We start from the raw sequence: 21,124 nt of genomic DNA on the forward strand, positions 1-21,124 counted from the left end.
GTTCATTCTACAAGCTTCATCCCCTCCTCTCCCTAGTTTGAGGTTTCTTGGTTAACACATTAAAAAAATAGCCAGGATATTTATAGGATGACCACAATAGTTCTTAGTGAAATTGTACATATCCCCTAGCCATGATCATAAATCAATGTCTGAAAGTGGGGGTCATTCCTAACATACTATAGTTATAATAGGGTAAGTGACATATCTTAATGGAAGTCTTGGTAAGAATCTTATTTACTAAGTAGGTTGTCTAACTCTTGATTTCCTTCTGAAAGTATATTTAAGGAGGGTATAGATTTAAGTATCTCAGGACATGGGGATTAGTACTTTTATAGTTACATAAGGATTTCCAAGAACTTACATTTTGGTATTCATAAACTTTAGCCGTAATGCTGCTGAGACAGTTACAATTACAAATATACTCGTTTGTTATATTTAAATTGCGAAATTCCTAAAAAGGCTTACAATGCTGAAAGGGTCCTACATCAGCAAATATTCAAGTGGGTTTAGTAGGTTTAGAATTATTTTCATACCAACTGAGTAATAACCTGATCCCTTAACCCATTGGCGCCGACTTACGAGCGTTACTCGTACGGCCGCTGCAGGCCCGGAGGCCGACTTACGAGAGCTGCTCGTGTCACCGCTAGGCAGCGCCATTTGTTATTTAGTTATTATTATTTTTTGCTCTTTTTGTTTCTTCTTACTATTATAATGTTTATAAATATCTTGCTTCTTGATTTGCGTATTTACTCATTATTTTAGCGAATAAAAAACAATTTTGTGTTGCTATGGAAACCACATATCACCAAAAATCATCTGCGGTAAGGTAAACAAACAATTTTTTTTAAATGTTATTACTTATAAAAGTACACAACTTTTGATTTTTCTACGTAGGGAATCGATTGACCTTTATAATAGTAGTGTTATTTGGTGTCTGGATTCATCTTGGAATTTGTATATCAAGTTCACTTTCAAAATATTGTTTTTAAAATTTTTATTTTTATAATCTTTATATATATATTTTTTTAGTTTAGAACTTTGACTATCCAATTAACACTTTTCTGTAGACAATTTTACTGTGAACAAAATGGTGAAAGAATTATTAATTTATTACCTAAGGTTTTCTTTCTATAGCAGTTAGAGTAAAAGTCTACAAATTTGGTAAAATTAATTGCCGCCAGAGGGTGCTGCAGGTAGCGGATTAATTCCTTCCCCAATGGGTTAAGCAATATTGCCTCCTTTAAAAATAAAACTAGATATACCACGATAGTGGATCTGATGGTATGATAACTTCTAATATTCTTAGGTGATACAAAGTTCCGGCTAGTCTCTTACAAACACTGGTCAAGAGAATAACTTGTTACTAGAGGTTAAAATACCTTATAATCCGTCAGTGTGATCAAAAAGTCACCGATGAAAGGCGACCGGTTTCAACCCATCAAAGGGGTCATATCAGGCGTTGAATGGACACAAAATTACTCCGAAGAGGTCGTCATAAAGTCAATAAACACAAGACAAAGAACAGTTAAAACACTTAAACACATTTTTACAAAAACACGTGTGGCCACAAAATGACTGCGCGGCGGACGGTATGTGCACATTGAGTTACAAGTCCAGACTGTCGTCACTGCTGTCTTGTCCATCTGTCATCCCCGTCCCCTTCTTCCAGCTCTTATCAGGTCCTTTCCGTGTTGTTATCATTCTTTTAATGCCGACTGCTGTTTCATATAATAAAGGATTTTTCTTGCGATCTACAAAGCTGGCAAGAAAAATCCTCAACACATTTTGAACTAAAAAGCATCTTTTGAAAGCAATTCATCATATAAAACAGCAGTCGGTATTGAAAGAATGATAACAACACGGAAAGGACCTGATAAGAGCTGGAAGAAGGGGACGGGGATGACAGATGGACAAGACAGCAGTGACGACAGTCTGGACTTGTAACTTAATGTGCACATACCGTCCGCCGTGCAGTCAATTTGTGGCCACACGTGTTTTTGTAAAAATGTGTTCAAGTGTTTTAACTGTTCTTTGTTTTGTATTTATTGACTTTATGACAACCTCTTCGGTGTAATTATGTGTCCATTCAACGCCTGATATGACCCCTTTGATGGGTTGAAACCGGTCGCCTTTCATCGGTGACTTTTTGATCACACTGACGGATTATAAGGTATTTTAACCTCTAGTAATAATTTATACGAGAGGTCGTCCAGTGGTCGAAACTCGACCAAAAATATGTAATGTACTCACTTATCTATTTTCACCCCACACTGTAAATAAAACATGTGATTGGAGTTTCCTCCATTTGTTTTGATTTTCTGTTTATATTTCGTTGTTATTTCGTAACCAGCATAGCAACGCATAAGATCCATGTTAATTTTTTCAAATTTTTAAACTCATTTTTTGTGCTTATCTTTGAGCCTATTTAAATTTATAAAGGGATTCTGCACACCTACAGGAAAATAGCTTTCCAACGGTATGCGTAGATTTTCCCTACGATTCACACGAGCTGAGAAAAAAGGTTTTAAAGAAACATGCTTGCCTATTAATATATAGATAGATATTGTGATCAGGAGGCAAAAACAACAAAAATTAAGAATAACTTGTTTAAACCTGACAATAAGTTTGTTTTTCAGAGGTACACATAGACCACCAATTCAGCCCACTAATCGTCCAGTTATGGCTCAAAAAATGTTGGTGCAAAGTCTAGAGGCTGAGAATTCATTGCTATCAGAGGTAAGTAGAATTCTGCCTAACATCACGTTTAGCAAGACCTATAACCATGATTATGTTATAAGAAATTTTATCTATTACAATTCTGTAGTTAAATTGAATCAGAGGTAAGTAGAATTCTGCCTAACATCACGTTTAGCAAGACCTATAACCATGATTATGTTATAAGAAATTTTATCTATTACAATTCTGTAGTTAAATTGAGATACTAGCAATCCCAGACAATTGTCATTATTTCAAAACTAATAAATCTGAAGTTCTAAGTGACACATTATCCCCCAATTTTTTTTTCCGAAAAGATATTTTGATGGTGTGCCGTACTTTTTTTTACAATTCCTTGGGCTAGAAATTTCAGCTCTGCTACAAGTGGGTGAGTGGGAGGATCCCAAAAATGTTGTGTAGACTAATTATTACCGGTATGTGCTTTTAAATCATTCAACATTTTCAAAATTGGTATTTTACTGTAAATTAATATTATTTATCAAGAGTCAAGGGAAGTAGTTAAAAAATCCAAAGTGACCAATAATTAAATGTAAACATACAGGTGTTTCACAAAGAGGTTGCTATTTTTGAATTATTTCACCAGTTGTATTATACGCTACAAACATAAAAACCAGTTATAATAAATAAATTTGTAAAAAATCCCCTTAGTCTAATTTGATTTCAAAGAATCAGTACAAAATGACAGAGCAACAAAGTAAGAACAAATTAGCAAAAAGTTTGCTATAATAAAGCTAACCTACTCTGGGCAGCCGGAAACATAAAACCCTGAATTTATTGGATAAGAATTGATATAGGAATACCAAGCAAATATAGAAAACATAGAATGTAAAAATGAGAATAAGAATGTAAAATGTGCTACCGTTCTCGACAATGTTTGACCCTTTTAAATGGTTCATTTATTTTGTTCATATCTTCTTTTAAATATTGCAATAAACAATTTATTTTCTCTTAGATGGCCTTTTTCTCATATTTCTTGTTCTCTTCCAAGGACAGAAGTTTTGGCAGCTGATGTTAGAACCTAGGTCCTACACAATCGTATGAAGTATATAATGAGTGTTTCAATCCATTTGGCATCAGAAGAAAAACCTTTATGTTGACCAATATTTTAGGCCAAATAACAAAAGAGTAATGGGGCAAACAGGGTCTGGCCGCCATCTTGGATACCGCACTTCCGGTTCAAATTTCGCTTTGGCAACACGCAGATTTGTACTCAGCAGGGTCGAATTACCCTAAAAAATCGGTTTACCCAATCGTTACATAAAGTTTTTCTTGCATTGCTCTTTTTAAAAACGTACCTTCTCCAATTGTGTTTTGTTGTAAATTAATAGCATTAATAATATATGGATTATTAAATTACAAATTATTAGATTTTGGTTATTAAATGATAAAGGATAATTACGTTTTTGTTACCCAAGCAGCTACAGGTTGAGTTTGGACATATTTCGTCAGTAAAAACTCAAATATAATCACCTCAATGTATATTTAATCCTTTTTAAAAGTAAAATCTTTATTAAAATCTAATTTATCACTTTTTAAACGAGAAATAACCATAAGTGTACTGAAGACTCTTAAAGAAAATTTCTTCTTCTTTTCAAAAATAAAAGAATTATCAAAATCGGTCAAAAAAGGATGGAGTTATTTGTATTTTTCTCGATCAAGGTCAAGTCAGGTGGTCCGCCATATTGGATGGCAGCCATATTGGTACTCGACCAACGCCGATCGTGGCAACATGCGTTTTCTTACTGTCCAAAGTGTCCTTAACAACAATCAAAAGAGAAAGTGCGTCCGAATAATTTTGCATACTCAACCCCAACCCCGGCCTGGTCTATCTAGTAATTTGAAACTATTTTAATTGGCTGAGCTAAAAGTCATATATATATATTGCAGTTGTACGACACTGAAGCAGGCGGTGATGGCTTGGCTCACAAAATGTCACCTCGTAAAACCAGTTATCGCCCTTTTGAAGACCACAGCGACGACAGTGACGCTTCCAGTTTGTGTTCTGAGCGATCGTTTGACTCTTACAGACGCACTTCAGATGTAAGTGACTCTTTTGTACATATTTGTTTCTTTGTTGGCTGTTACAGGATTTCAAAATGTTTGAACAAATCAATTAGCTATAAATATATCAACTGCTAGAAACATTCTGTTTTGGTTATATAAGAGTTAAAACATATATTTTTATGACAAAGAGTATATAAATATTCTTGTCTGACAAGATAAACAGCATGTAAGTAGTTTTAAATGAACAAACAGTACAATTATCATTGAAATATAGGTTGTTGAGATTAATTAAAATATAAAATTAATGATAATGGACCCCTTACTGCATTCCATGCATTCATAAATTCACAAAAGCACTATTTTCCCGTGGATACGAAAAAGAAGTGACAAAGGAGTTCTTACATTTTTAGTTCCTTTGATCTTTATTTTATAACCCCATCTTGTATTGTTATTGTTAGTTAATCCAACAAAAGTACAATAACTAATTATTCATTACTAAGGTTGATACAAAAAGAGTGTACAAAATAAGATAAGCTTACAGGAAGTTTAGTAGGAAATTGTAGTAGCTTGTACGATGTTACTTCTGATATTGATATTTATATCATACAGTAAAACCTATTATATCCAGTATACACAGGACCAGGGTCATAATGGATAAACAAATTACCAGATAAACCGATTTTACCGATTTTTGAGAAGAAAAAAAAGCCTTCAGCAAGTCTCTGCAAAACCGCAATATAAGAGTGCGTATACTGCATTTCCCTTGCAAAGGTGTTCTACATTTTTTTTTTTATAAAAGAAAAAGTCTCGGAGAAAAGTCAATTGCGCTTGAACTAACAAGATTTTTTTAATCTGACAAATTTCTTGAAAATTTGAGACCCGACCCTCCCTAAAAAAACAGACACCTTGTTTTATACAAAAACTTGCATTCATGATTCCTTTTAGATTTGTTGAGTAGGTGAGTTTTAGTTTGAAGATCTTCAAGTTTGAACGTAGTGTAGTACTTAATTTATAAAAATTAGAGCAGACTTAAACACTAATATTAAAAAAATATAGTTTACAATATTTAGTTGACTTTGTGTAGTTAAAAATTACATTATAAATCACAGTTTTTTAAATATAGGTACTACAAGATTAATAAATACAACATAATTGTTTATTGTCATTATTGTTTATTGCATCTTGAATAGAAAAAACAATTTTAATACTAAATTTATACAAAAATCTGAAAATAAAGTAAAAGGCTGTTTAGATCGGAACATCTCCGGTATCACGGAGACATCATCATAGTCAACCGCAATCGTGGCAGAATGGTAATCAATACTCCAGTGATCATGGGGACATTATTATCGTCACTACAATCGCAGCAAATCACTAACTATAGTAAATAAAAATTAAAAATTGCTTCTTAAAACATTGTTTTGTACAAATCGCTGTGGCCCCTTTTAGTCGACCTAGTGTTAAATCAGACACTGATTGTAGGTGAGGTTGGACTAGGTTACATTAGGTAATGCAAAATTTGAATTTATTGAGTCAGTTTGTATTAGGTTTAGGTAAAAAATGGAGTTAGCTAACCTAACCTTGCCTCGTCTGTGCCTTAAATAAAAAATACGAGTACTCTATAGATTATTGCATCTCGTCAAATTGTAACACTAAACTAAATAGAATGGCAATAAAACATTGAAGTTTCCATAGTTATTAGATGTGAGTGCATGGTTTGTTAGTGTGTTGCACGTAAATGTCGTCACTAACATAATCTGTTGTTAGTCGTACTCGTGGAGTGGATCACAGCAGAGGTTATACAGAGACGTGTGGGAATCAGGGACCAAGGTAAGTCTGTCAACCTACTTGCTTACTCAAGCAAGCAAATCTGCTTCTTCTGCTCCTTGTAATTCTAACAGCCATGCCTATCATCCGCTTTAATACTTGAACAATTCACTGTTGACAAAACTTATCTCCACTATGGTGTCCAATACTGCATTGAGCAAACATTCTCCTTGTTTTAAACATTCAGTGTTTGAAATATTAAATGAATGAATGCTGAATTCTGTAATATAATTTCAAGACAAATAATTATATTTGTTTATTCTATTTTAAAGTGTTTTAGCATTGGACCTATATAAAGTTAATTAAATGCTCAAAATAATAGGTATGAGGATAGTTAGCGATAACTCATAAAATAAGTGTAAACTAGAAAATTGTAAAGAATTAAGAATATCCCTTTTCTAAATCTAAAAACACATTGTTTACTAAGTGCAGGTCACTAAAGATCAAGGCAAAGTGAAGATAGCATTTGATTAAACATCCTGTTTTAGAAAAACTGCAGCATTCTCAACCACTCTCAGATTTTATGGAACACATTAAAAGAAAAGAAATTGAGAAGATTGTTAAAGCTGCATTTGAGACAAAAATTGAAACAAATCTTAGTCCAACCTTAGTATGGAATGAAATTGGCCATCATCCTCCTACTCACAGGATTGTGAAACAACCTGGGAAACTCGGTTCTGCCACAAATCTACATTGTTTTGAAGTGGGTTCTCAATACAGACAAACTCAGTTCTGCAACAAATTCTCCGTTGTTTTGAAGAGGGTACTCAGTACAGGGAAACCCGGTTATGGTAAAAATCTACATTATTTTGAAGATGGTTCTCAGTGCAGGGAAACTCGGTTCTGCAACAAATTCTCTGTTGTTTTGAAGATGGTTCTCAGTACAGGGAAACTAGGTTCTGCAACAAATTCTCCGTTTTTTTTTTAGAGGGTTCTCAGTGCAGGGAAACTCGGTTCTGCAACAAATTCTCTGTTGTTTTGAAGATGGTTCTCAGTACAGGGAAACTAGGTTCTGCAACAAATTCTCAGTTTTTTTGAAGAGGGTTCTCAGTACAGGGAAACTAGGTTCTGCTACAAATCTATATTGTTTTGAAGAGGGTTCTCAGTACAAGGAAACTCGGTTCCGCAACAAATTCTCCGTTTTTTTTAAGAGGGTTCTTAGTGCAGGGAAACTCGGTTCTGCTACAAATCTATATTGTTTTGAAGAGGGTTCTCAGTACAAGGAAACTCGGTTCTGCAACAAATTCTCTGTTGTTTTGAAGAGGGTTCTCAGTACAGGGAAACTCGGTTATGCTACGAATTCTCCTGTTGCCCTGTTGAGAACTATCTGTTCTGAAAAGGGCTCTCAGAACAGTCAATTGCCCACATTACAAACACATTATTAATGTTAATGTTAATAATATGTTTAATGCTAAGTTTGAAATATGAGTTACAATAAAAAAAAAAATACATCTTTGCTATTGATGCAGTGTAAACAAAACAATAACATCACAATAACAATGAGGGTGGGCGATATATACATTTAGACAGAGTGAATGTGATTATAATTATTTATAATTAATTAGTTTACTATGACAATTTTGACATCCAAACTACTGGATCTTTATTTCTGGTGCATCTAGTTAAAAAAAAACATTTAATAATTTATTCCTTAGGATTGGCTTAGTGGGAAAATTTTCATTTACTCATTGTAGTACCAACGAGTTGTCTGAAATCAATACTAGACACCTTATGGGATTCACCCTGAATATTTCTTTAAGTACATTTTTTTAGCGCCTCAACAATAAAACACTAGTAATCCAGATGCACCATTTTCAACTGTGTTGTACGTACTTAAAATTCACTCTAATTTTTGCTTGTGCTTTGTAGAAAGTCCTAGTTTGTATGCTTGTGCACTTAAGTAGTTCTTATTTTTGTATCATTGCCTGTTTATTGTTTGTACTTAACTTGTGTAACTTATTTTTGCATGTTGTTATACTGAACAGTGGCGAAGCATGGCCAACTTGTGTAGTAATCTCTGATTCAAAAGATATAACAGTATGTGGTAAGGGGGGAGGAAGGAAACAGCGGGTAGGGGATGATGTTATGTTTTTTGATAAGTAAAAATAACATTTTAACACGTTCCCTACCGACCGTCACACTTCTCTGTAACTGAGGGATGAGTATAGTTGGTAGCTAATGTGTTAACACGTTCCCTACCGACCATCACACTACTCTGTAACTGAGGGATGAGTATAGTTGGTAGCTAATGTGTTAACACGTTCCCTGCCGACTGTCACACTTCTCTGTAACTGAGGGATGAGTATAGTTGGTAGCTAATGTGTTAGCACGTTCCCTGCCGACTGTCACACTTCTCTGTAACTGAGGGATGAGTATAGTTGGTAGCTAATGTGTTAAACATCAGAAATGAATGGATTGAAACCTGACCATTTCAATCATAAGTTATAATTCACTAATAATTAATTTTATACTTAAACTAACATTAGTAACAAATTTGCCTTATCAAATCAATATAGTCTTTGTAATGGCTAATATAGGACTATCCTAAAACTATCTTATTAAATATAAAAAAATATTTTTATTCATTTTGAGACTAAATCATGGATCTTTTCCGTTAATTCACTACCACTAGTGGAATGTGGTTAGGTTAGGTTAGGTTTCTCTAACTCTATACTAACCTAACCTAATCCAACCAAAGTTTAATTTATTACCACTTCTATTGCTAATAATCTATTGCTCTGGGGGCTGGGGAGCAAGCTGGCGTAGTGGTTAGAGCGTGGGACTTCAGTCCCTGAGGTCCCGAGTTCGATCCCCGTCTAGTCACCAATGGATTTTATCTAAGTTTTGTGCCGTTCTGGGAAGCCATAACTCACAAATTAACAGAAACAATCATTTTGGGTTAATGTTGAGAAAAAAATATTTGTGAAGATTGGCTGAGTGATTTCCTCTTGTTCCTATCATAAAAATTCCTTGTCATAAAAACACTGATCAGCTAACTAATAAGTCTTTGATTACAAGAAGCTTTGTAGAGTTTTACTTCCCAATTTAAACTTGCTAATGTTGGTTTTGCGTGGTAACTTCCATTTTCTACCCTTGTCTCTTTGTGTTCGCTAAGTTCTACTGTACAGATCTATTGTTGGATAGGCTACATTGTAGAACTTTTATGTTTACAATTATCTTGTTCCCAAAGACGGTAATTTCTGTAAATATCAAAGTATTTACGTCCATCATGTGTTGATAATCAAAATTTAATTCAAATTTTAAATTTTTCTATCCCAACCCATAAGTTATTGATTTTTTATCACCTCTATTCTGTTTCTGGTTATTCTGCAGTCCTGGTCCCCAATGTATAACAAATTACCAAAACAGTAAAAAACTGTATCAAATTATTATTTTTTTTTTATCTATAAGAAACTCTCTCCTCAATTTAGAAGTTTGAATTGGAGTTTTTCCCCCAGCAACGTTGGTTATAGAGAGCAATATGTATTATTCTTGTGATTGATTGTTTCAGGATATAAGTGAGATAATCGCTAATTGTGAAAGCACACAATGGACGGATCGAAAGGAAGGTTTGGTCGGTCTTCAGGCATATTTGCAGGCCGGCAGTTCCTTGAATGCCACGGAGCTCAAACGAATAACAGACTGCTTTACTAGAATGTTTATGGACTCTCATACCAAGGTAAAATAGCCTAAGTTTTAAACAGTGGCTGCATTTTCACATTTTGCTAATGCATAAAAAACTAAGGGAGTGTTGCACGACGTCCAAGTGCCACGACGTCCAATAATATTTTTTCAGTGCCACGACGTCCAAAACATCATTTTTGAGTTGTTGCACGACGTCCAAGTGCCACGACGTCCAAAAGTACAGTAACTGCCAAAAATATAGTCTTTCTACAAGCTTTGGACGTCGTGGCACTTGGACGACGTGAAACAGCGCACTGTAGAATTGTAAAAAAGTATTATTTGCACCACGTCCAAAGCCTCTGCGACGTCCAAGTGCCACGACGTCCAATCAATATTTGACTGTTGCACGACGTCCAAGTGCCACGACGTCCAAAGTGCCTGCACACTGTGAACACTGTTTGCCGACCTCAGTGCATACAGTTCGCATTGCAATTATTGAAGGCAACTAGGCCTTAGTCAACTGTTTGAAAGTTGTCAACCGCTTTGTCTTCGATTAATGTTTAAATTATTCAATATTCAATGGTTCTAATTGAACTAATTATTGCATTAGCTTAAATTTTTTATATGTAAAATAAATACTATGTCACCGTAAAATGTAATGATGCAGTATTTCTGTTGTTATGATTGCATAATTGATTTCTACAAAATAGAGCTATGTCATAGAAACGAGATAAATAAATGACTAAACTATTCATTATATTGTATGATTAATACAATAAATTAATCACTAGCCCAAAAGTAAATATGGTAGGTTTAAAGTGAGTAGTGGTAGAATTCTAAGTACTGCAGTATAATAGAATTGTCGTACTATATCAATTGGTAGCGAATTTACTCGTAAGATAAAATGTATGAACAGTTTTATAACAGTTGTAAGACTTCCCATTTAAGTACCGGTATCATTGAAATTGCATAACTTCCATTGAACAGAAATGAGATAAGTAGATATTGATACACAGATATATGAATTTTTATACACTTATAATATGACGAATTCAAAAAAGGTTTATCCGTCAAATGTGCTAAATATTATGTGAACTATCACTTGTCAACTTTTTAAGCTATAATGGTGTTACTACAATGGTTAAAAATGTTTCCTGTGAAACATATATTTTTTAAACTAAAACAAGGTTTTCTTTTAGTACAAACCTTGCTCTATTAGTGCATACGAAAAATAATTTCACTATTTTACGAGATCAATGTTTGACAACAAATGGTTGAAGCAGATATTCAGAGAGTGTCTCCAGCTGATGCAGTAATAAAAACGTATTTTAGCCATAGCACAGACAATATATAATACTATAATATAATAGTAATCTATCTATCTATCTATCTATACTATTATAAAGAAGAGGTGGTGTATGTGTGTCTGTGTGTTTGTATGAGATAATCTCAAAAAGTACTGAACCGACTGGGCTCAAATTGCACGCAAATGAAGCTACAGCTCCGAGGATACATATTATACAACTATTCCCTCTTCGTTATTGTCCTAGGGCTCTGCTCCGTGGGCTTTCAAAAATTTGAGGTGAGAGATTTTAAAATATTGATTGATGGTATCCATGGTAACAAGAGCTAACCTACAATTTTTTTTTTTTTTACAAGTATTTATTTACAATCTGTTCTATACTAGAACAGTAAGTAAATTTCATGACCATTTTAACATGGGTTAGATACACTCCATCAAGTGCACTAACATACAAAAACTTTAAAAAAATTTAACTAAAACGATTTGGAATGTCTATTGGATTAACTCTTTTGAGCCTATATGTAGCTTCACTATTTGGATGGATTTCTTTGATATTTTTCACTTCGTTTTTTTATTTCTTCTCTAACATAGGGTAATTTTGTATCTTGATGAATAACTTTATTTGTGACAAACCAAGGTGCTGGTAAAATCTGTCTTAGTGTTTTAGATTGAAATCGTTGAACTATTTCTATGTTCGAGTTTGAAGTGGTTCCCCAGAGTTGGATACCCTAGGTCCAAATAGGTTTCAATATAATTTTGTATAAAAGTTATTTATTTTCAACAGATAATTTTGAATTTCGACCAATAAGCCAATTTAGTTTGTTTGTTTTAAATTTAAATAAGTCGTTTGTTCCAAATGTGTGAATGCCATGTAAGCCATGCATACCAAGGTACTTAACTTCGTTGGATTGTGGAAGCATTACATTATTCAATGTTACTGGGGGGCAAGTTCTTGTAGACATAGTAAATGTAACTTGAACGGATTTTGTTTCATTTACTTTAATTTTCCAATTCTGTAGCCACTGAGACAAATTGTCTAATGCAGCCTGAAGGTTTGATGATGTTAGAATAGGATCCTGATTTGATGACAAAAAAGCAGTGTCGTCTGCAAATGTTGCAACTGTAATACCCTGAGTACTTGGAAGGTCATACATGAACAATATATACAAAATATGTCGAAGAACACTGCCTTGTGGTACACCTGATTCAATTTCATGCACATCTGTAACTACATCTTGATATTTAATTTGAAAAAATGTTTGGACAAATACGATTTCAACACTCCATAGTGTGTATGGGGCAGCAAAGTTTTAATTTTGAACAATAGTCCTGTGTGCCAGACTTGATCAAACGCCTGGGCTACGTCCAATAAAGCAGACGAACAAAAACGTTTATTTTCAAGATCTACCTTGATTACATTCACTATTCTATGCACTTGCTCAATGGTGGAATGCTTTCGGCAGAATCCAAACTGATGGGAAGGCAACAATTCTTTTTCGTCAATTATAATTTGGAGTCTTTTAAAAAAAAGTTTTTAAAAAACTTTTGAAACCACGGGAAGAAGAGATATAGGCCGATACGAGGATGCTTGATTTAAAGGTTTACCAGTTTTCGGAATAACAACAATTTGTGAAACCTTCCACTGTATTGGGAAGTATTCGAGGCGTAAAACTGCATTGAAAAGTACTGTAAGGAATACTATTCCTTTTCTAGGCAGTTCTTTCAATACTTTACCTGTTATCAGATCATAACCGGGGGCTTTTTGCCGTTTAAATTGTCTTTTATTACTTTAGCTACTTCAGATGGTGTAAACAATTTTATCGGTAAATCAAGTTGATTTGGAGAATCGAGAAATTCCAAAATTTCTTGTTCAACGTTTGAATTTATATTATATGGCTTGAACACTTCTTTGAAGTATGAAGCAAAGACATCTGCTTTCTCGATGTTGTTTTTGGCCCAAGAACCGTCTTCTTTTAGAATAGGTGGAATGCAAATTTGTGGACGTTTTAAGTTTTTTGTAACTTTCCAAAGGGAGTAGTCACTAGCTACAGATGGAGAAAGGTTTGATGTGAAATCTTGAAATCTGTCATTGTTTAATTTAAACAGTAACCTTTTTAGTTGTTGAGTGGCCCTGTTTAGATTTCTTTTATCCGTCTGATCTCTAGAGTTTTGCCATATTCTACGGAGTCGGTGTTTTTTGGCAATTTTCCTATTAATTTCAATTGGATAGCTTATTCCTGATTTTATATTAAGTTTATTCTGGTCTGGAGTTGCTCTCCAAGCGGAGTCTTGAACTGTTTTGTTGAAATGTTCAACAGCAAGATTCAAATCTTCTTCGCTCTTCAAACACACAGAAATCTTTAAATTTTGATCCATTAATTCACGAAAATAATTCCAATCTGTATTTTTGTTACATAAATGTGGTGGAATAGGTTTGAATATAACAGTTGAAGCGATCGTTAAAATTACAGGTGAGTGGTCTGAGGAAAGGTCCAGAGATTGCTCGATTGTCACACAATCTCGGGATACACCTTTCGTAACGAAAAAATCAAGAAGGTCTGGTATTTTTTGAGGATCAGAGGGTCAATATGTCGGTTCACCTAATTTAAATTTAAAAATGTAAACAACCAGAACTAACTTTCAAATGAATTTTGATTTCACAATTCCACACAGCTGGTTCAAACATATTAAATAATGCACGAATATTAGAACAGAGAGGGTAAAGATTATAAATTTAAAATAATGATGTTACTAGCCCGAATGTAAACATTATTTTACATTACTTAAGTACAGTAGCTGTCAAACCATATGTTAATGTAATTTAATTAGTATATGATTCTTTCAGCTACTTTATTTGTTTATGTTCATGATCTATTATACTGAGTCTGTTCTATTTTTGTGAAATGCTGTAATAATATTTTACTGGGAATAATTTGTTTTAAAAGAAATCATTCATCATGGATATAGGAAATAATTAAGATTCTATAATCGTTGCCCTATCAACCCAGGCCCTTTTCCTGAGTGTTATGAGGTTTATGTTTTGATTTATTTTTGTGTAAACCGTAATATAATCCTCCTGCCACAGCAAATCTATAGACTGAATTTCCATTTGCCTGATTATATAATTTCACTAAAATATGTTAGAAAATTATCCTATTTTCCATATTTATTTATATTTTCCTATTTTTTCTATTTGTCAATTTGGAACTATTGTGATAGCTTTATGTTTACAGTGCAAACCATGGATGTATGGATGGATGGATGGATGTTTGTGACAAGCAAACGCGAAAAATACTAAACCGACAAGGTTGAAATTTGGTATGATGATAGATGACAGCCCCGATTAACATATTCTTACCTCAAAAACTCTTTCAGTCTCCGCCCCGGTGGCTCTGGCTCTGGACTTTCTCATGTTAACCTTATGAGTATTCATATTTAAAGAAATTAATTTAAAGAAATTTTACAAGTTGGTTCTATGATATTAAACAGCATTAAAAAGTTATAAGGCTTGCCAAACAGGGTGCAGCACTATTATGTTGTTTGCATTAATGACCACAGCTAATTTGAACCAACTAGAAAAAAAAAAGTTGTGGTACACAATGGAACTTAACTTTTTTCCATGGTTTAGGTGCAGTGGTAGAACATCAGGAATATGGTAGATGTGTGCTACACTATAGGATACCGTATAAATTAAAAGACCAACTTTTTTTTAAATTGTGTCCTTTCCCATAACTGCAATAAGCATTTATACTTATATGCCAACCCCGTACGAAGGACGGGTACTCTGCTAGTAACACAATAATACAAATACAGTATACTAATACAATAATACTGTAGGTTTCCGTAGTCTGTGGCCATAAGTTCGTCTGAACTGTCAATCAATTCTGAGAAATTCACAGTTGTAAATTCTTACTAGTCTTTTTCTAAGTTCACGTTGCACTCGCAATTAGTTCGGATATTTTATCTAGGAAAGCAGGTATGCCCTAAGTCATAGCATTTGTAGGTTAAGTATAATAATAACAAACATGCTTATCGTAGGTTTGTAGGCATACTTTTTCAAGAATATGCCGTGGTAGGTTTTGTTTATAAATTTTATTTTTTAATTCTTGTCTAATGACAATATTGATTTGTATTTGTGCCAAAATGTTAATTTATTTGTCAAGGGCATGAGCGGCCCTCTAGTCTATGTATGTTACATGAAGCACAAGATGAAAAAGAATAAATTAAATTAAGGTAAAAAACGGATCAGTTGCTGAAGGTCTAAATCTCGGAAGGTCTAATCAGACCTTCGACACACATTTTGCAGTTTGTATGTGGTTTGTACTTGATGCTGAGGATCCCATGAATCCTGTACGCCTGTACAAAATAAAAATAAAATGTTTCATTCAAACTACAAGTTTATTACTTTTCCGAGAACCAGCCTTTATCAGCACTTCCGCTCCCACGCTAGTTGGCAACATCAACTGTGCTATATGAAAACAATAAATCTTGAGTAAATATAATGTAATGTCCAATTTTGAGGTTGTGGTGTTCCTTCGTAAACACATTCAATTATAATCTAGGAATATGCAAATTTATTGTTATACGTTAACTTTATTGATATTCGATTTGCTGCAGTACTATTAAAACCTATAACATTTTCAATTCACGTGCGTTGTATTTTTGATTTGGGGAAACAAAAGAACCCCGTGTACAACTTATATATGATATTCTCATTGGTTGCAATTTAAATTAAATAAATTTAATTTTTTTTTTTTGTTGCAGTGGTGTAGCAAAACACAAACACAAAATTTATTGAAATAAAATTAAGTCAATGTTAAGGGAATACTATTAATATACATATTTGCGACATAAGAACATTTAATTGAAGCCTAAAAAACAGTTCGAAAAAGGCATTCTATTCATGTTGATCAATGTACATTCATCTAGTCTTGAAAAAATAACTATTTAAAAGCTTACTCCAAACATAATGAAGTTTATCGGTTGTTAACAAAATGTCATAATTTTTCAAACCATGTAAACCTTATAGTTTTCCAACTGTTGCCTTGTTTATTTTTTCTTTTTATGTTTTTTTTACTTTATGATGTTTCAATTAATGGTACAAATATTCATAGTATATATATTTCTGAACAAGAACATATACCCATGTATATATAACTAATAAAGGTTCTATAAGTATTTTACACGAGAGAACACTGTTCGACAAGTAGCCGGTCATCGTAACCGGTCATCATGAAGAAGCTTGGACGTCGTGCAACAGCGCTGAGCTATATTGGACGTCGTGCAACTGGCAGCGACTTTGGATGTCGTGCAAATGTTACTTTTTTACAATCCTATAGTATGCTGTTTCACGACGTCCAAGTGCCACGATGTCCAAAGCTTGTAGAAAGGCTATATTTTTGGCAGTTACTGTACTTTTGGACGTCGTGGCACTTGGACGTCGTGCAACAACTCAAAAATTATGTTTTGGACGTCGTGGCACTGAATAAATATTATTGGACGTCGTGGCACTTGGACGTCGTGCAATGCATCCAAAACTAAAATATTTCAAAGAGCTTTTGCAAAAACGTCGAGATGGCAAGTAGTAAAAATGGTTTTGAGAGTTTCTACTTTTGCCGAAGGATAGTGCCTTTTAGTAGAGTAGAACCACTATTAACCGTCACCCTCGGGACTTAAGGTGAATAGACGGATAACAGAAATCCTGTTATAAACCTGTACAGTAAGTATACTGTATTTAAGTAGTGAATAATACATATTCATATTTAAATTACTTACATACAAGAGTAATACAGAATAATATAATACAAGAGTAATACAGTAATACAGAACTGTTATTTTGTATGTTTTACTTGTTTAATGTTCGTACAATGAAATAATATCACATATAAAGACAAATAACAGAGAGTGATGGTTAATCGAGGTTCTACTATAAACAATCAAAAACCTCATAAAGTTATTACAGCCTTACAGATCTATATACGACATTAGTGTTAGGGATCAAAGATTAGCTGGTTTTACTGCTCAACTAGACAAAATACTTTTGATTACCATCCTCATACCTCTAGTTTCCCAAACATATCCTGTGTAGAATACCCATACCTAAAGAAAAACATGAAAATTGTTGCCTAACATGCCTTGTGTTTCTTGTAATAAACTTATATTTTCTGCTATATGGTTTTTATAATTTTTAGTCAATATATTCTCTTTGAAAAGTGCATCCAACAAGCTACAACAATGCCTACATTCATTGTTTCAGGTGTTTAGCTTATTCCTGGACACACTCAATGAACTGATCTTGATGCATAGAGCAGACTTGAACTCTTGGTTGTATGTGCTTTTGACGAGACTGCTCAATAAACTCGGGGGCGATCTTTTGGGCTCCATCCAGAACAAAATCATCAAGAGTTTGGATGTGATCAGGTAGTGTACACTTTTAGTGTAATGGTCATTTTATGTTTAAACTTTTAGCAGACTCCCTCTTGTCCGTACCTATATAGGTACCAGACCTTTTTTTAGACTAAAAAGGGAAGAATAACAAAAAAAGCTTAAAATGGTATAAATACTTGTTTAACGATATTTTTTTCATAATTCCAACTAATTTTTAAGCAACTACTTTCAGCTCCAAAATCTTAAATCTTCAGGATTTACATTACTGTCAAATTTAAAAGAACGCTAACCTGCAGTTTTGTCAGATATCCTGGTGATCACTGCTTATACAAATACAAATTTTCCTCTTTAATGATCTAACTTGATTTTAAATACCTATAGAACACAAACAAATAATAACCCTCAGCTTCAGAGACAACAATTAAGTCAGCCAAGTCATTCACCTGAAGAAGAGTAGGTTTTTTCGCTGAAATAAATATTTCTATCATTGTTGTTTTAAAAATATGTTGAAACTTGTCCTATTTTGTACCTTCAGTGAAATATTATGTCACTCACAGAATTCAAGACAACTTAAAATTCCATCAGGCAATCTCTCTAATTGCATGGCAGTATGAAGTTATGTATTTTAATAAAAAGAGGAATATATTAAATTGTTTTTGGCACGTTGCAGGGAGTCCTTCCCACCTGAGCTCCAGATGTCGTCGGTCCTGAGGTTTTTGACGGATCCTACGCAAACGCCAGGGCCAAAGGTCAAGACTGCGGCTCTGAACTACTTGACAAAGCTTGCAGCCATATGTGACCCTCAGACTGTTTTCCCACCGAGCTCACCAAGCTACTCAAAGGATTCTCTGCATTCCGCCCTTCATAAGATGATCGGTACGGTAACTAGCAGGCTTAGTTATTTTGAACTTGGCTTGATTTCGATTAGAGGTGTGCGGATAGTGAAATTTCATTTCGGATTGGATTCGGATCGGATAGTTGAGGCTCGGTTCAGATCGGATCGGATATCGGGAGGTTGGGATTCGGATATTTTCGGATTCGGATAGTTCGATGTGGCATGACAAAAGTTTGTATGTTTCCCCTGGTCCCTATCATTTAATCATTTAATATACACAATCAATGCTAAATAATCGTGGTTAGTTCTAATTTAATTTTTGATTATTCAAAGTTTCTACACAATAAGACAATCCAAAGTCAAACCGGGCAATGAATACCCGAAAAACAACGTATCTTGTCCTGTGATTGGAATACCACTTGCCAGTCCTTTAGGTTTAGGGAAGTAGTGCAAGCTGGGCAAGTCATTGCCCAACCCCTCCCACCCTTCTATTGTGTTGCCTTTCTATTGTTTCTATTCTGACTTTTTTTTCGGGAAACATTAAAGATTAAATCTATTGTTTACGTAACAGCACAGAACTAGGCTAGATTTTTATACTTTAAAACAGTACTGTAAAAAAAACTATTACCAGCGCCCCTAGTATCAGGAGACAAGCACGAGTTGACTTTCATTTGACCATGGTAGTTCTTTTCTGCTTTATGTCTGTTTGTTCCAGATGAATCTAATCGTAAAGCAAAACAGCTGATAACGACCAAACTAGATATCGGTATTGCATCATACGGCTTCTTTGTCGTTTGCTGTTACGTTGTTGGAAACGTATTGCTGTAATTTTGTCCCGGGAAACTAATGATGGTTATGAAGATTTAGTTTTCTGTCCATCGGATATATAACGGATATATCCCGGATGGTGTCGGATATCAAATTTGGGCTCGGTTCGGATACGAATATCTGAACCGAACCAAATCCGACCCGACTTTTCGGATATCCGCACACCTCTAATTTTGATCAAACTTTTGTTGTAGTCATTTTGTTAGTGTAACAGTTTATTCACTCTCAATCAAAAGAGATTGATTTTTTTAAAGTGTGATGACTGAAGAAGGCATAGGTATATAAAGGATAGGATTTATATTTTCTATGACGGGAAGTTCACGAAGTCCTCTTAAGTCCCACTTGTTCTATAACTGTGTGATGACTCCAAATTAGTTAGTTGACCGAGGTAAAACCGCACAAGTACTTTTTTTAATGAGTTTGGTGGACCCAACTGCTTAAATCTTTAAAAAAGAAGAGGATGTTTGTATGGACCTTTGGTTTTTTTTCTAAATGATCTATTGTCAAAATGCCACAAGGTTTTTACTTAACATCATAAAAACCCTAAAGATTCTCAAAAGTCCCTACTTCTAAAGAAATCAAGCCTTATCTGATTTTTTATATATATTTTCTTATAGTAAACCTAAGAAAGAAAAATATCGAGGAATCAAAATCAATATTATAAACAACCTTATTGTGAATGGTGATTTTTAACTACCATAAGTATTATCATTTTTCAGCCAATCTGTTTCATGCCATTGACTTAGTTTATGTTTTCAAGGATGGACCATTGCAGACGGTCTAAAGCACGGAAACGAACTTCGACGGGCTGCTCAAGAGGCCATCCTGGCCCTGTTCAACCTAAACCCAGGACCAGTTACCATGCGACTGGCCAAGCTACCCCAGGAGTATCAGGTAATCTTGGAGAAAAGTGGATACTTAACATGTTTTATTGTTTCAAGAGTCAAGCTATTTATTCACCGTTGAGTAGTACAACATTTGTGCGGTAATATATGAACCATAACCAATGCCATCCAGTTCCCCAACTGAGGTCTTATAACCTGCTAGACCCAATTATCCCAATTTGATTTAATTGGACAACCCCTACTGGATTTAGTTATTGATTTACATGACATTAAATAACTGATAAATTTCTAACAGCATGGTAAATATTACCTAGATCTTTTGCAATTGAAATAGTTCAACACTTTTACTTTTGGAACTACTAACCTTTAAACTCATCCGATGAATTTGAAATTTAGGCATTATAAAGAATCCAATTAGGATTTTCCTGTAAATGCCCTCCCTCAATTAAATATAGAGTTTTACTCTATAAAAGGGAGGTGGTTTCTTGTTGAACTGCAGCAGAAGTCTCAGAGCATGTAAGCTAACCTTATATTTCGCACATGCACGAGACATTGTATGGCTGGACAATTGTTCGGTGAGCTGATAAGAGCGGCGCTGCCCACGAATTAAAACAGGGTTCATCAGTTGAACAACAGTTTATACACTGCAACAATACAGTAACAGTTAAGCCTGGTTTACACGGGTCGAGTATGTCAGACGAGTTATTCGGCCCAGTTGTTGATTTGTTTAACTCG

At 34.2% G+C, this 21,124-nt stretch overlaps 1 protein-coding gene across 14 annotated transcripts in view; it reads left to right on the plus strand.

Annotated features, from left to right (window-relative positions):
* The window catches only part of LOC128997791 (CLIP-associating protein 1-B), a 140,843-nt gene that overhangs the window by 101,433 nt on the left and 18,286 nt on the right, over window positions 1-21,124 (plus strand). For 13 of the 14 annotated variants that reach the window (XM_054423489.1, XM_054423491.1, XM_054423490.1 and 10 more), the window contains 7 exons: window positions 2,637-2,736; window positions 4,624-4,776; window positions 6,508-6,570; window positions 10,079-10,246; window positions 17,751-17,914; window positions 18,552-18,757; window positions 20,305-20,438. In XM_054423489.1, the coding sequence (XP_054279464.1) occupies window positions 2,637-2,736; window positions 4,624-4,776; window positions 6,508-6,570; window positions 10,079-10,246; window positions 17,751-17,914; window positions 18,552-18,757; window positions 20,305-20,438 (988 nt within the window). The remainder of the gene's footprint in view (window positions 1-2,636; window positions 2,737-4,623; window positions 4,777-6,507; window positions 6,571-10,078; window positions 10,247-17,750; window positions 17,915-18,551; window positions 18,758-20,304; window positions 20,439-21,124) is intronic. The other variant, XM_054423492.1, reaches the window with a different exon arrangement.

This window comes from Macrosteles quadrilineatus, unplaced genomic scaffold (genome assembly GCF_028750875.1).
Source record: "Macrosteles quadrilineatus isolate MER2022 unplaced genomic scaffold, UCM_ALF_1.0 Scaffold_7__1_contigs__length_78375512, whole genome shotgun sequence".
In the NCBI taxonomy this organism is placed as follows: domain Eukaryota; kingdom Metazoa; phylum Arthropoda; class Insecta; order Hemiptera; family Cicadellidae; genus Macrosteles; species Macrosteles quadrilineatus.